The sequence below is a fragment of the Equus quagga genome, chromosome 3 (genome assembly GCF_021613505.1).
Source record: "Equus quagga isolate Etosha38 chromosome 3, UCLA_HA_Equagga_1.0, whole genome shotgun sequence".
Lineage (NCBI taxonomy): Eukaryota > Metazoa > Chordata > Mammalia > Perissodactyla > Equidae > Equus > Equus quagga.
This window is the reverse complement of record NC_060269.1, coordinates 106,024,643-106,041,636: the sequence shown is the minus strand read 5'-3', so window position 1 is coordinate 106,041,636 and position 16,994 is coordinate 106,024,643. Positions and strand designations below refer to the sequence as shown.

Here is a 16,994-nt window from a genome sequence, read left to right as displayed (position 1 = left end):
CAAATAATCATCATGCCAAAGAGACGTATCTGGGGGTGGCCAATTTCAGGCCCCCACTTTACCAATTTTGAGAAATATGTTACTAGTCCATACAAAATCTGTGAGTAGAAAAATTCCGTAGAATATCATTCTAATTTCATGGTGGTATTATTGGGCTGGAGAAACTTATTTATTTATTTTTTATTTTTTTATTTTGAGGAAGATTACCCCTGAGCTAACATCTGCTTCCAAACCTCTTTTTGCTGAGGAAGACTGGCCCTGGGCTAACATCTGTGCCCACCTTCCTCTACTTTATATGTGGGACACCTGCCACAGCATGGCTTGCCAAGCAGTGCCATGCCTGTCCCTGGGATCTGGACCAGGGAACCCCAGGCCACCAAAGCGGAAAGTGTGTACTTAACTGCTGCACCATGGAGCCGGCCCCAAGAAATTCATTTTATTGGAGAATCCATTTCCAAAACTTAGAAGATTTATCTCCACATAATTGTCCCTTGATACTTAACATCTATCTTCCTCCTTCAAGTGAGTCTTTCTTTATGAAATTTCATATTTTCTGCCAATGATTATAGCATTATTTTTATTCTTTTTTTCTTGGACATTTGAATCACTTTAAAAAAATTGTGCATTAAGTTTAAATTCGCTTAGGCAGAACATTCCTACCCATTCCTCTGTATTTGCTCACACCTTTTGTACTACTTGGACACAGCTCCTAAAACCCTTGGAATTTCCTAAGTGACAAGAGCTATAAAGGTGTCTTTTGTGATGTTAATGAGGAGACTTTTGGAACCTACCTAAGGATGAGGCCTGGGTGCCAGGAGAACCAACCATACAGTTAGAGGGTTGGAACTTTCAGTCCCACCAGCAGTCTCTGGCCTCAGGGGTGGAGAGAGAGGCTAGGGGTCGGGTCCGTTGCCAACGGCCAATGATTTAATCAATCATGCCTATGTAATGAAGCCTCCATAAAAACTCAAAAGGATGGCTTCAGAGAGCTTCTGGGTTGGATTTTATATCAAACTTAATTTTATAACTGATTATAATTATAATTATAATATTTATCTCCATTCGATATTCATAGAAGTGATCATTCATAATTACTGGGTGGTGGCTAGTTTCTTTTTAGAGTTTATGTATGATGTTAAAAACGCTGTTCAGGGCACCTTATCTCGTGATTGCAAACCACCTTTAACTACAAAACCAAAAGAAGTTTTAAAAAAATAGAAAAAAGGTGTTCTTTTTTTTAACTACTTAGAAGAAATACTACCCTTATACAACTCTACAACAATGGTAGTTTCTAATTTTGGTTAGAGATTCCTTGACTTGTGACAAGTAATGACACAGTTTCTAAAGAGTATATTCATTGGAATTTTGCTTTGAGAATTCTTTAAATTAATTTATCTTCTATTTCATCAGTGCAAACTATTGCATCCATCCCTCTTCTATGGAGGTCCAGACTATAGGAATTTAAAGAATTTTGAGTATAATAAAGCATAATGAAACTTTTAACATTCAGGCAAAATTTTTTCACTGGAATTTATCTGTTATTCTGGCAAACTTCTTCTTTGTTTTTTTGGTGAGGAAGATTGGCCCTGAACTAACATTTGTTCTGGCAAACATTTTGATTATAGATTAATTAAATCCACAAAATAGAATATATCATTACAGATTTAAGTTAGTATATACACAGTTGGCTGTCACTCTTTGTAAGTTCTCTTATTTTCCAAAAATATAACAATTATTATTCTAATAAATTATTGTATCCCAAGAGAGGGATAAATTACCTTTAAAATAAAGAATAGTTGTTAAATTGAATAACATGAAATGGATAATGCTCCTCCGCTGGAATATGTAGTAGTATACATACGTGAAATTTTTAAAAAAAAGTCTCTTGAAATCTTAGAAAATATTCTCATAGTTTTAGTCAGATGTTTCCTGGATTTGTATAATGCTTAATTTTTCAGCTTGGTTTTGACAAGAAGGTTGAATTCCTCTGTGCCAGCTTTGTGAGAAGATGAGAGTGATATATAGAGACATGAGTGTGAAGACATCAGAAGCTCTCCAAGAACGACTTTAATATAATGAGCAAGAAAAGTAATAACAAATATTAATGAATAAATGGATGGAGATATTGTAGCTGAGGCCATGCCGTGCATTTTGGTACATTAAATGAGAAGAGGAGAAATAGGCGGAAGTATTTGTGTGTGTGGGTGTGTATATATAATTTATAGTTTTATAGATATCTCTTTTCATGAAAACCATTGCTCTTTCTTTCCCCTTTACCTTAACAACTAACACTGTAATTGCAGTTTCCTCCTCTTTCTGCCTCTTCGCCAGTCTGATTGCTGTGGTGTTACCAGGGTAATCTATCAGATACCTCTTAAGACAGAGCAGAACCAAAAAATTATGAACCTTGGGAGGACACAAGATAGTCAGTGTACATGACAAGAAAAATCACAGTAAAGAGAGTTCTAAAATAGAACTAAGAAAAATGTAAAGCTGACACGAGTCAGAGAAATAGTAGGGAGACAAGAAATCAAGATCAGTCCGAACACCTAAGAGAACAAAGCATAGAGATAAAAGATTTGTAAGGAGAATTGTCCCCTCAGGAAAACTGGTCTTCTGATAAGAGGTTTTTTTTCCTTTACAAGATTAACAATTCCTATTTTAACTCCAGGGCCTGAAAACAAACAGCATTAGAAATGTCATAATAAAAACATGATATAGCGTCAGAAAATAAAGAAGTAAGTTTGTAGAAAAATCTAACAATTGTAGTTATATGCGTATGATTATTATTGTTTGAATAGGTTTATGAAATTGATTAAAGTATTCAATGTTATCTGGTTTTAAAGTATGCTAAACACATAAAATGTTAAGGCAATCAACACATAACTTTTAGTTTTTACCATTGTACATGCAGTCACATATTGTTAATGTTAGCAATGTTTTTTCGGTTGCCTTTTACTATTTGGCAAATATGTTAAACAATGTCCAATTTAATTGACTTCTAGGTACTGCTTTGTAATGTAATGCAGCAAAAAATGTTTTTGTGTTTCTATACTATGTAAAACTTGAAGACCAGTTAGGTTTTCAAAAATAGTATAGTAAGTGCAAAACTGCCTAAATATTTTTCTTTAAGTGATGAATATACTTTCAAAGTAAAGGTAATTTTTAAGAAGTAGAAAAGGTTCAAATTTATGTAAAGTTGTTAAAAATTAGAACCGTGCTTAGGAAAGTGAATAAAATAATAGTTGTCAAGAAATTCTTGAGTCTTGATATAGCTATTAAAACTAACCTATTATTCTCATATTTTCAATAGTCCAGTTCTGAAACTGGACATTTCTAAGATTTTCCACAAGCTACTTAATTTCACTTTCAAAATTACTAGAAATAGGCTCTGGACCACATTAACACAGAACTTTGGGCTCTATAATTTTAAGATTCCGAGGAATCGTTATGTATGTCTATATATAACACAAACTATCATAAAAGCAATCATAGAAGCACACATCTAGGTGACTGCACATTCTTTCTACCCATACATAGCCTTTGATTCATTTCCACATTTCCAGACAATAATAGAAATACTATATTTATTATATTGTCATTATTAATTTAAATGCAATCATTTTCTTTCATCTTTCTACTTTATAGTAAAGGAAAAGTCATTTTCAAATGTCTTCTCACTTATTACTACAATCCAAACTTTCTGAAACTACTTTATAGGATAAAATTGGTCTAAGTCTTCCCAAAGATGGCAATTCAATTACTAGTTTACCGAGGTCCATATTTCATATGAAAATGCGAATTAACTCAAAACAAATGCCTGCAGAATGAAAATAAACTGGAAATACTTGGGTAAATAACCAGGGTAACAGGATTCACATAGACTATGTGCGATGATACAAATTTGGAGATTGAAAAATTTCAATAGTTTAGAAAATATTGGCATAAATATACAGAGAACTAGATTATCATGCTAAACATTGGAGAATTAATCCATGACAGGTCTCAGCACTTCTCTTGTTTTGTTCTTTTTTCCTTACTGTCATCCTTTTCTGGTTCCTGTCTGCATATCCACATCCTACATGTCTTTATGGTAAAATATTTGAACTCACCTTCCTCAAGGATGTTTAACTGGTTAAGCATATTTCAAATAATTCTATCCCATCCTCTTTATGCTATCTGTTCCTATTAAAAATTTGAAAAAGATCTTTTCCCATAAATGTTTATAAATTTTAGATATATTGACTATTTGGGTTTTATTTTTTATATTCTTTGGATATACATTTGTGTCTGCCTCATGAGACTATTTTTTGAAAACTGACACGACGTCTTCCACCTTCATTTAATTAGTCATTATGCCTCACTTGACTTCATATGTACAGAAAGTATTCAGTCAATGTTCTATTTTTTCCCTAAAAAAATAATGAAAATTATGACAGTTCTACTATCTTACTCTTGGATATTATTAAACAGTTTAATGTATTAAATTGTGAGATTTAAAAATATTTTCAGAAAAGAAATATTGTTCAACCGAATCCAAATGATTGAAAATGCTCCCTATGAACACCCATAGAATGTAACAATGCCAAAGATGAACTCTATGTAAACTGTGGACTTTGGGAAATAATAATGTGCCACTGTAGGTGAATGGATTGTAATAAACGTACCACACTGATTTGGAATGTTTGTGGGGAGGCTGTGCATGTGTGGGGGTATGGAGGTGGACACAAACTTTGTGTATTTTCTGTTCAGTGTTACTATGAGTCTAAAACTACTATAAGATGAAAGTCTATAAAAAATGATCTCTAGTAATTATAGATATTTTCACTATGTTTAAGTTGTGGGTAAACTTTACTGAAAAGTTGTAGAAATAAAAATCTACTTTAAACAAACCTTATATAACTATTTCCAAGAAAATGATAATAGACCTCTCAATGAGGTAAATCTAGCTATCGATAAAATTCAGTAGCATAATTTCAATGTGTTTTAAACAGTTCCTTTGTGGAAGAGATTTGACCAGTATAAATACTGGGCAAGAAGTATTTAGCATAATATTATTTCTCAATTCCATGTAAAAATACGGTTCCATACACACTTTCCATCATAATATTGGACTTATTCTTAGAGATAAATGTGAACCAATTTAAGATCAAAAAGACTATAATATAAATTCTAAATTACATATAAAACTTACATGCTTTGTGAAATTTTTGTTTAACATCATGAATAGTAGATGTTTGCGTCACCTGAAAAGGAAAAGAAAATAGAGAGAATTATGAGGAAAAGGTGTTTAGTTGTTTGCTATATGTTTGTTTCAGAAGAAAATGTAATTTAATGTTTAAAGTATAAACTTTAAAGTTTAATTTTCAGTCACTACTGCTTTAACAACATTGAAACATTACATCAATATATCTTTTTCTAAAATCTTATATTTATAGGTAGCAATAATGGTGTTATTACGTGAGTCTGCCCAACCTTTTACCTCTAAAATATATTTTTGAATTTTCTTTGCCCATAATATTCAATTTCTCGTTTTCAAACCGGTGAGACTATCAATTAAAAGTTTGAGTAAATTCACAAGATAGATAGAAGGTAAAACAGTGGATAGCAGAGGAGCCTGAGTAAGTGAGGTTGATTTATGTGGACAAAAGAGGAAAATGTTACTTCAGAGTATCATGAGAAAAAATATTCTATCTAAGCCCTCTATCATTTTTTTTAGAGGAAGATTAGCCCTGAGCTTACTGCTGTCAATCCTCGTTTTTTTTTGTTTTTTTTTTTTTTTGCTGAGGAAGACTGGCCCTGAGCTAACATCTGTACCCATCTTCCTCTACTTTATATGTGGGACACCTACCATGTCATGGCTCGCCAAACGGTCCCATGTCCGCACCTGGGATCCAAACCAGCAAACCCCAGGCCACCCAAGCAGAACGTGTGCACTCAACAGCTGTGCTACCTGGCCGGTCCCTATCTAAAGCCCTCTAGTTAGTTACGTTATTAAAACTCCCAACCAAAAATACTACAGCTCCCTCAAAATGCATGTTAGATATATAATTTGGATTTTCTAAGTGTATAATGGTTAGACAAATTATTTGTTCCTGATCAGCTAAAATTAACCCTTCTAATATTAGAAAAATGAATAAAAGAAATATTTCTTCATCGAAATTGGAAAATTCATGATGGCAAGAGTTCTACTCAAACACCTCAAGCCATCACAACACATTTGGACCTTTTGACTTTGTTCATATCAAAGTTGCAAACTGAATTTCCCCTCCACTTCTGATCCCTTTCATAGGCTTATGAAAAACTCGATAATCCTTCGAAGTCTACATCCAAAGACATTTTCATGGTCTCTCAAGAAAAATGTATTTCCTTTTTCTAAACATGGATAGAATATTGTGTACATGTTTTATTTTATTTTATTGCTGCAATAAAATCTTCTTATAGCTATTTTGAGAGGGTGAAATGGAAAAAAAAGTGCATAAAGGGATGACATATGGTAATATCCGGGAGGATATTATATATAATAAATATAATAAATAAATATAATATAATTACATTATATTTAAAATTTTATTATATATTAAAAATATAACAATGAATACTTTTTTTTACCATATGGTACTCCCTGCTTAATAGAACTATAACCAAAAGTGTGCTATGCCATTCAGCAAACATTTTTTTGTTTCTTCTATATACATATGATTTACTAAATAAGAAAGTTCTCAGATTTAAGCACTGAAGAATGATACTAATTCCCATTTGTATTGAGAATTAGTGCTGTTAATAAGAAAAGGATCCTAAAGTGTTCTGTGAGTATCAAATTTTCAACTATTTCATAGCATCGCTCTTCTCTGAAAGATGTTAAGAAATATTTTAAAAACAGTTTTTAGAGAAAGTACTATATATAAACTTGAACATATATTTCATTTTAATTTTGGTTATTGAACTCTGATATTTGAATTCCATTTTTAAATGTAGTGGTTTGTTTTAACAGTGTTCATTGTTTTATCTCACTGTTACTTAATCACAAAACAGTTTTATATGTTGGTTTCTCTAATCGGGATGCCTAAAATCCACATGCTATTCTCTAGAGTAAGAAATATCTGTCAGTTAGTCATTTCAAGGACCATCTAATTTGGAAAAACAAATAATTCTCATGATCAATAACTGCTCAGTTAGGGTTTGCTATGTGCTCAGCTATCAATTTATGAAGGCATATTATCTTGCGTCTACATGCTGGTTGTTCCAACAATCTATGAGGTCCTTGAGGGCAATCACCTAGTGTTACTGCAATTTCTATTTCAACATGCATACAATATAGCATATTAGAAAGTTTGAAGTCACTTTTGTTGAAGTCAAAAATAAAGTTGTGAGTACAAAGTCACGTGACAACAAATGAAGTTCCTTAATCTGATATGAAAAATCTTTCACAAGTTAACTTCTGTGGAAAAGCTGTATGCTTTTCTTTAAACTAGAATAGTTTACATGACAACCTTCTAATCTGACATATGTATTTTTCTCTCTGAATTTGCAAACTTTCAAGACTAAGATTATATTCTCCCGAAACAAACCTACTTGCGGAAGTCGGTTGTTATTACAAGCTTCTAGCAAGGTTTTTAATTTATTTTTTACTTTTTAAAATTACATTTGACTTTCAAATGTTAGAAAAGTGCTTATTTTGAATAAATCTTTGAGAACTGCCCTTTCTGGAGCAATTTTAGTCAAATACAACAGAAAAAAATAATTAACCATTAAATGATTCAAACAGCGTTGCTCAATTAGCCACAAGACTGTGCTCGATCAACTCTTCCGGTCCTTTAGTTGTACTCGGAGCAGAAAAAGAAGAAAAGATGATAATTAACAGAGCATATAAGACTTTCTGATTACTAAATCGATGTCTCTGTAGCTTCATCAGGAATTTTATTCATAATAACTTCTACTTTTTAGCCAGTTTTACAACCTCTTAAAAAGGACAAATTGTCATCACTATAATTTATTCACTTTTATGGATCACAATTAACTGTGCAGATGGGAGAGATAAGTATTCCTACATCTGAAATCCTGAAATTCTCTTCATTAATCTTTCTTTCTCATCAGAGGAAATTAATTTTAAAATGTTAAGTAAGCAAGGTAAATGGTGTTGATTGGTTGAACCAAAAATTTACTTCTAAATTTCAACTGATCATAGTTTTACTATTACTATTTTATCCAACATTTAAGTTGATGGACTTAGAAGAAGCTTTTTACATTCAAGTGAAATCTAGGATTTGTTTCAATTTGCCGCATCCAACAATACTTCAATATTTCACAAAAAAAAATTTGTACTATTGCTACTTTTATACACTGCATTTAAGTCACTTTTTCAGGAATTCCTTGAAATGAACAGATGTCTCTAGAATACTGTTTATCCTACTTAGAGAAATAAAAATTAAGTGGTAAAGAAAACAACCAAGACTTGAAATTTCTTTGACAGAGTAATTACAATGTGCAAACCAAAATTTTCAGTAAACTTTGTTTACCAGTAAAGATAGAGAAACAGAATAAAAGACAAATTGGATAGAAATGATTAGATATAGAGGTGCGAAAATACACATTCACACACACACATGAACAAATACAAAATATTCAGTGCAGGGTTCCTAACTGCCAAGAGCTTTTTCTTCCTGTTTTCTGAGATACAAGGAAGATCACTAGCCTAGAGAATCATATTTTAAAATTGACTACTTCAGGAAAGTGCAAAAAATACCTCTCAGAAGTTCCATTATAAGGTTTTACATTAGCAAATAGAACATGGAGTTGAATATATTTATTCTAGATTGTAACTAAAATATAGATAAGTGGGAGAGGCTCCAAGAAAGTGGCATAGGAAGATCCTGAACTCACCTGCTCCCTAGGAATTGATCATTTTTCTCTGAAAAAGATCTGAAAACTAGATGAACTGCTCTCCACAACATAAGATAAAAGGACCACATTGAGATGGGTAGGAGAAGCAGAGACAGGGCCTCGCAAAAAACCCACCACCAGCACTGCAACATACAATAAGGAGGAATCTCACAGACAGGTGCTTCTCCCAAAGGAGCAAGGAGTTTGTGGCCCCCATCAGGCACACTGACTTCTGGGATCTGCACCAGAGAGATGAGCCCACGAAACATCTGGCTTAGAGAAACAACAAAGCTCACATCCAAGGGACTCCAAGTGCTTTAAGAAACTGAGATACCTCACTCAAAGGACATTCATATGTGGTCTTGCTCACCCAAGACCCCGCGAAAAAGCAGCAGTTTGAAAAGTGCCGAGACTGTATGTCAAGGGGATGCGTTTACTGACCTAGGAGCCTCAGCTGGAGGGCCAGGGGACTGCTGAGGTGCTCCCCAGGAACCAAGGCACTGATGGATGCCATTGTTGCACTATCTGTCTAGCCTACTGGCACAGATGGGCAGGCTCAGACAGGCTCCTTCTCGCCTCCCAGCTAAGACAGATAGGGGTGAGCAGTCCCACCGCTATCTCACTATCCCATTGTCTTTCTGAAACCAGAGAGTGCCTGTGGTTGCAGTACTCCTCCACTTCCTGGTGAGGGCCTGAAGCATGAATGGTTAGGCTTTCTCCGATTCCCTAGCTAAAGACTGCAAGCCTGTCAGTAGTGAAACTCCCCCAATCCCCAACTGGGGTTGGCAAGTGCAAGTAGTCATGGCATTCTCCCACTCCCAGTCTACAGCCACTGCACAAAGAAGGCACTGCATTGCTGAAGCCCATGGGTGGGCGCAGTCAGGACATTTTCTTGCTGCCTTCCTGAAGCCAGTGAGTTTACTGTATACCCTACACTCTCCAGATGCCTTGCTAAAGCGAGTGGGTGTGCATAATCCACAGAGGGGATGCTCCTTGATCGCTGACCCTGGTGGCCAAGGTTGACTGGCCATACATGAGCTCCACAGGTCTGTAACAATAGGAAAGACAGTTCTTGGCAGGACCCCTACCTCCACTTCACCCCCCACCAACCCTGCCAGGGCACTTCAAAGACAGCAGACTGACACAGAACCCCAGTCTTCCTATTCACTTAGCCTGGAGCTTCAGCCTGAGAGAGAGGCTTCGGGTTTCCCTCACACCTAGAAGCTAAGGAGGAGCTCCCAGGGAACATAAGCAGGGGCACACCGTTCTTGCACACCCACCGTGGCCTCACTACAGATTGATGAGACTTGCCAGAAAGGAGATTATATACTTATCTGGAGCCCTCATTTCTGCAATGGCTGCCCAGGAAACACCTTCGCCCTGAGCTAACATGTGTGCCATCTTCCTCCACTTTGCACGTGGGATCCTTCCACAGCATGGCTGCAGGTCTGCACCCAGGATCTGAACCTGTGAACCTGGGCCACTCAAGTGGAGCATGTGGAACTTAAATCACTTGGCCATGGGGCCAGCCCCAAAAGCATATTTTTAAGAATAAAATAGAGCCTGGTGAAATTAACATTTATGATTACTTCTTAGACTTCTTAACATTTATGATTACTTGCTTTCTTATTGCAAGTTTGTGAAGCCAAGAAAATAATCCTTACACTCAGGAAAGTTTTCATTTAATATGATATTACCTAAGTAAGGAAGCCCAAGCCATATTTAAATGAAATGGTTTCTCTATAAATACTGAAGGACCATTTTAAATAAAAGAATATTACCTATGAGCAAACTAATAAATAATCATTTAAAAAAATTTGTTAAAAACACCAGTGATTAAATGGCAGTCATTTTCCTTTCCAAATAGTCCCAAGTATTATAACATGAAAATTAACTGCTATGTGAAGAAAGCGGTTGATAAATGAATGATATTCTATTACCCACTGATTAATCATTCAGCTTTAGGATCATAGGGAAAAGACTTAAGTATGTATGCATAATCCAAGTTAATTTATATTCACTTCTTTGGAAAAGGTGATTTTTCCATAAATACAAAAATTCTTCATCAATAATGCAGTTCATTAAAATGTAAATACAGATAAAAATGGAGGGAAAAAGATGTCCATGTAGTATGTTTTAAATCTAGTTTGAGTTTTCTTAATTACAATGTGTAAAATATTTCAGGGTCCATTTTAGGTGATATAATTGCTTAGCGATGATCAGAATAAAAAGTCTTTCTTAGAATAACTATGGATTTACAGTCTGTTAAAAAATTGTTGATTAAAACACAAGTGATTTCCACTCATTGATTTGCAATGACAATGACAGGGATATTACCAAAGTCACTTTGTCTTCACTTGTAAAAGGGAAAGATAGCATTTATATATACCTTTAATTAGTATTACCATAACATACATTTTGAAAAAAGGCTCAAATACGGTGAAAATAATAATGAAAGTGATGAGTAATCATGGGCTCAGTATTAGCAGGCTTGGGAGGAATAGTAAAGTAACTTTGATTTGACAGTGTTATCTATCAATCTATGTATATGTAGGTATGTATATTATATATTAGTAATAAAACTGTACTTTATCCTATACTATTGTGGAGATTGCAAAAATAGCCACAATATTTTGCAGATGCTCCCATCAAGAGGTAGAGTTTATTTCCCCAGACCTTAAATTTAGGCTAGCCTGGTGATTTGCTTTAATCAAAAGTATGTGTTGAAAGTGAAGCTGGGTAAGTTGCAAATCTAAGACTCAGGAGGCCATGTATTTCTACTGTTTCTGATAATACCCTTGATCAGCCCCAAGTAAAGGAGCCAGAGTTAACTTCCCAAGTGATGACAGACACATGGCCTTGTTGCCCCCTTTCGTCCAGCTCACTCTTGGCTCAGAGTCACTCAGCTACCTGGCAGCTGGTCGCAATTACTTGAGTGAGCCCAGCAGAAGATCTGCTGAGCAGTGGTAAGCTAAATCACCAAATAACAGAATAATTAGATAAATAAATAGCCTTTGTTTGAAACTAAGTATTTGGGTAGCTGGCTATCAAGTAGCAAAGAAGTATTAAAAATAGCAATCATTTAGAAAGGAAAAGAAACATATAGCTCAGTCATTTCATTGTACAGATTACAAACAAATTCAGATGGTGATGTTTACTTTTTAAAAATTTACATCAAGATTGTAAATCACTTGAGATGTTAAGTCTGTTGTATAATTAATGTGTTTACCTTTTTTCTACTGATGATATTAAAGAGATATATCGATTAACTCTAACTTTAAAAAATACACTCAAATTCCAAATTCTATATACAAAAATAAAATTAACATGCTATCATGAAAAACATTTCATATATTTGGTTTTATGATAAATCTGAAACTATTCATGACTCACATAGATATTTCACGTTAATATCCAATATACTTAATATTTGCTTTTGAAAGATGCACAATGTAGTTACAGTGAATTTCAAAGAAACCCGCATAAACTTACTATGCATTAAATCTTAGAAACTGAGGTTTATTCCACTGGTGACTCAGGAAATCCCCATTCTGAGATACACAGTATCTCTTGGGAAAGGAGTTATTATGGGTAACCAGTTTTCTGAAAAAGTAGGATTTTATCTTCCTCATTAGGTATCAAATATTTTAATCCATCCAATCTGAATACTCTTGTCCCTAAAATATATTTAATGTCATACTAAGAGAAGGATGAATTAAATTGTTCTTAGAAACTGAAGATCTGGAGCAAATTAGATTATTTTAGCAAATATTTGCTCTATTCCTCATTTCCACTTCTCTGGGAGTTGATGCTGGTTATGTTGAACTTCGGGTCTTTAACTGACTTTGGACAATGGAATTTGGACAGAAATGGCAGTGTGTCCTTTTCAAGCCTTAGGTCTTAAAAAGCATTCTGAGTTTTCACACATCCGTCTGGGAGTTACTGACTTCTACCATGATGAGTATATGTACCGGAAGGTGCTGGCTCTTATTTCTTGGATTTGTCCCTGCTTTTGCTTGCTATAGGTCTCACTTGTCTTTCTGACTTAGAAACCAGGTAGCTAAGATTGTCCTAGCCAAGCAAATCAGTTAATAGAATTTGAATGAGAAATTGGGGCTCTGTGTACAATTAAAGTGAATGAACTTTAGCACATAAATTTTGGAGTAAATAAGTTTGTTTCAAAGAGTCTTTGCTTACTCTGGTAGATTTATAATTGTTCAAAATATTTGTTGTCCATCCCTTGGCAGGCACCCCAGAGGGAATATCTCTACCGTGTTGGACTCAGGCATGACACTGCTTGACTGACCAGTGAAATGTGAGAGGAAGCAGCATGTTTAATTTCCAAGAGGGAGCTTTAAGAGCCAGGGTGTGCTCCACCAACTGTCATGGACTGAATGTTTTTGTCTCTCAAAATTCATATGTTGAAATCCTAACCCTCAATGTGATGATACTAGGAGGTAGAGGTCTTTGAGAAGTAATTAAGTCATGAGGGTGAAGCTCTCATGATGCAATTCACATCCTTATGAAAGAGACTCCAGAGAGCTCTTTAGCCCTCTAGATACAATGAGAAGATGGCAGTCTGCAACTCAGAAGTGGATCCTAACCAGAACTTGACCATGCTGGCATTCTGATCTTGGACATCCAGCCTCCAAAACTGTGTGAAATAAATTTCTGTTGTTTGAAAGCTACCCAGTCCATGGTACTTTGTTACAGCAGCCCAAACTGACTGGAATACCACATCTCTGTTCATTTGATTTGGAAACCGACAATGACAATGACAATGACAAGAGCTGTTTCATCAACCTTGTTCCAGAATAAGGAGAGCTCAAAGCAAAGTCACAGCTCATCCATATTGGGCATGCCATATAAGTGGGAATTAGGCCTTTTTTACTGTACATCCTTGATTATTTGTAGCCATTACTTAGTCTAGCCTGAAAGGCACTGTTATTTATTGTATATTATCTGTGTTGAAAAAACAGTAGGAGTGTATTTTAGATAACTGAATTAAATCTATTGACCTGAAGAGACTTCATATTGTAATCTCTTGATAGATACAGATTTCAAATGGCATCCCAAACACCAGCAATCACTTCAGTTTTGAAGTGATGGTCATACGTCTCTTTTTACCTACTTCAAGATTTAATTTACAGTTTTTAGAATATAAGGAATGTGAAATGAGTTTCAAGCAAAAAGAATTAGAGAGGAAGATCAACTTTAGAAAGTTTATATTATTAATGAATTGTTTGATAACAAACCACAGAAATAGATGCTACAATTATTTCTGCACCATTGGCTCACTGCCCTCATAAGTGTTGCTACACAGTGCCAGCCACTGAAAGTGATTGCATTACTTTCCAAATGTCACTGTGTGTATTGCGTGTTCACGGAAGAATTCATCCTCAACAATTAAACCGATTCTGAGTATTTTTCATCTTAAGACAATGAAAATTTTATTATTTAATGTGTCTGAAATTCTGAAAAATGTTTGATGATTAAATGAGCCATGAAGCATCAACACCTACATTGCAACACTTTGGTGATCTTGTGTAAAAATAAGTCATCGTTTATCTAGAGAGCTAATCTCATGCAGTCCCATGCTTTTGAATGCCATATTTTTTTCATACTCTCAAATGTATATCTCCAGTACCAATTTGTTTTCATAGCCACAAACTTACATATACAACTGGATATTTAACATGTCTGCATAGATCTCCCAACGATCACAAATTTAAATGGTCAGAACTGAATGCTGTATGTGTTAAGCCAAGAACTGCTTGTACTCCATTAATGACACCAATATTCAATCAGCTTTTTAACCCAGAATCTTTATATCAACCATGATAACCCAATTTCATTATCTGAGAAATCTCAGAGTCCTATTGATTCAACCTTGTATATTTAGAATCAGCCTACTTCTGCTGCCTATTTTATTAAATATCACCTACTAGAAATTCTGGTATATACAATCATTAAACATTCATTGAAAGGGACAGGCCCAGTGATGCAGTGGTTAAATTCTCACATTCTGCTTCGGTGGACTGGGGTTTGCCAGTTCAGATCCTGGGTGCAGACCTACACACCACTTGTCAAGGCATGCTGTGGGAGGTTTCCCACATATAAAGTAGAGGAAGATGAGCACAGATGTTAGATCAGGGCCAATCTTCCTCAGCAAAAAAGAGGAGGATTGGTGGCAGATGTTAGCTCAGGGCTAATCTTCCTCAAAAAAAAAAAAAAATCATGGAAGAGATTAACATCCAGTGGATAGATTGAGTACCCAATATAGTCAATTTATTGAATTACCTTATATGAATAATGAAATATTTTATAAATCTGTCTTACAGTTTTTTGTCTGTGTTTGTTAAATTATTTTAAAATTATTTTTATTCTTTTTTCTGCTTTGTTGAAGTATAATTGTCAAATAAATTGGTAAGACATTTAAAGTGTACAATGTGATGACTTGATATACACATACGTTGTGAAAGAATTCCCCTTATGGAGTTAATTAACATATTCATTATCTCACATATTTGCTTTTTTTTGTTTTTGGTGAGAACATTTAAGATCTACTCTTTCAGTACATTTCAATTATATAATGCAGTGCTATCAGCTATAGTTAACATGTTATGCAAAAGATCCTTTGACCCTACTCATCTTATAACTGAAAGTTTTTACTCTTTTACCAACCTCTCATTTTCCCTAATCCCCAGTCCCTGGGAACCACTTTTCTACTCTCTAAGAGTCCAACTTTTTTTTGGTTCTCTATATAAGTGACACCATGAAGTATTTGTCTCTGTCTGACTTATTTCACTTAGCATAATGCCCTCCACGTTCATCAATATTGTTGCAAATGACAAAATTTCATTCATTTTCAAGGCTGAATAATATTCCATTGTATATATACCACATTTTTTCATCCATTCAACAGACACTTCAGTTGTTTCCATATCTTGTTTCCTGTGAATAATGCTGCTGTGAACATGGGAGTCAGACATCTGTTTGAGACAATGACTTTGCTTCATTTGGATACATACCCAGAAGTGGGATTGCTGGATCTATTCTTTGCAGTTCTTGTTTTGATTTTCTTGGAGAATTTCTATACTGTTTTCCATAGTGGCTGTACCAATTTACATTCCCACCAGCAGTTTGTAAAGGTTCCATTTTCTCCACGTCCTTGCCAGCATTTATCATCTCTTGTCTTTTTGATAATAATCATCCAGAAAGTGTGAGGTTGTATCTCATTGTGGTTTTGATTTGCATTTACCTGATGATTAGTGACATTGAGAATGCTTTCATATGCCTATCAGCCATTTTTGTGTCTTTGAAAAAGTGTCTATTTAGGTCCTTTGCCCACTTTTTTTTTTTTGAGGAATATAGGTCCTGAGCTAACATCTGTGCCCATCTTCCTCCACTTTATATGTAGGATGCCTACATATACAGCATGGCTTGATAAGGAGCATGTAGGTCTGAGGCCAGGATCTGAACCTGCAAACTCTGGGCCACCGAAGCAGAGTGCACAAACTTCACTGCTATGCAACCAGGCCAGCTTCAGGTCCTTTGCCCATTTTTAAGTGAGCTATTTATTTTTTTGCTATTGAGTTGTATGTGTTCCTGGTATATTTTGGATATTAACCCCTTATCGGATATGTGGCTTGCAAGTATTTTCTCTCATTCCAAAAATTGCCTTTTTGTTGTGTTGATGGTTTCCTTTGCTGTACAGAAGCTTTTTAGTTTGATTTAGCCCTGCCTTACAGTTTTAAATGAAAGACATATGACGTTGATATGTATGTGAAGATTTAAGAGGAAAAATTTGACAATGATATAGAAAACTGTTCTCCCTCTCTCTCTGTTATAAATTTTTCTAATGATGAAAGGATCTTTAATAATGAATTGCCAAATCATGAAACTCATCTTTAATTCAAGTTTCATTGAATGCACCTGTCAGAATAGTCTAGGCTTTGCTGCAGAATTCAGTAGTTTAAAACAATACAAGCTTATTTTTCACACATATTACACATATATCAGATTGGCTGGAGGATCTGCTTTGCATTTTCCTCACTCTAGGACCCATATTCACAAAGCAGACATCATTTGGAACATTTCTTGTTTCCAAG

At 34.8% G+C, this 16,994-nt stretch overlaps 1 protein-coding gene across 1 annotated transcript in view; it reads right to left on the bottom strand.

Annotated features, from left to right (window-relative positions):
* TECRL (trans-2,3-enoyl-CoA reductase like) overlaps positions 1-16,994 on the bottom strand; it is an 88,701-nt gene that overhangs the window by 55,730 nt on the left and 15,977 nt on the right. The window contains exon 2 of the mRNA XM_046655796.1: positions 5,195-5,246. Within this exon, the coding sequence (XP_046511752.1) occupies positions 5,195-5,246 (52 nt within the window). The remainder of the gene's footprint in view (positions 1-5,194; positions 5,247-16,994) is intronic.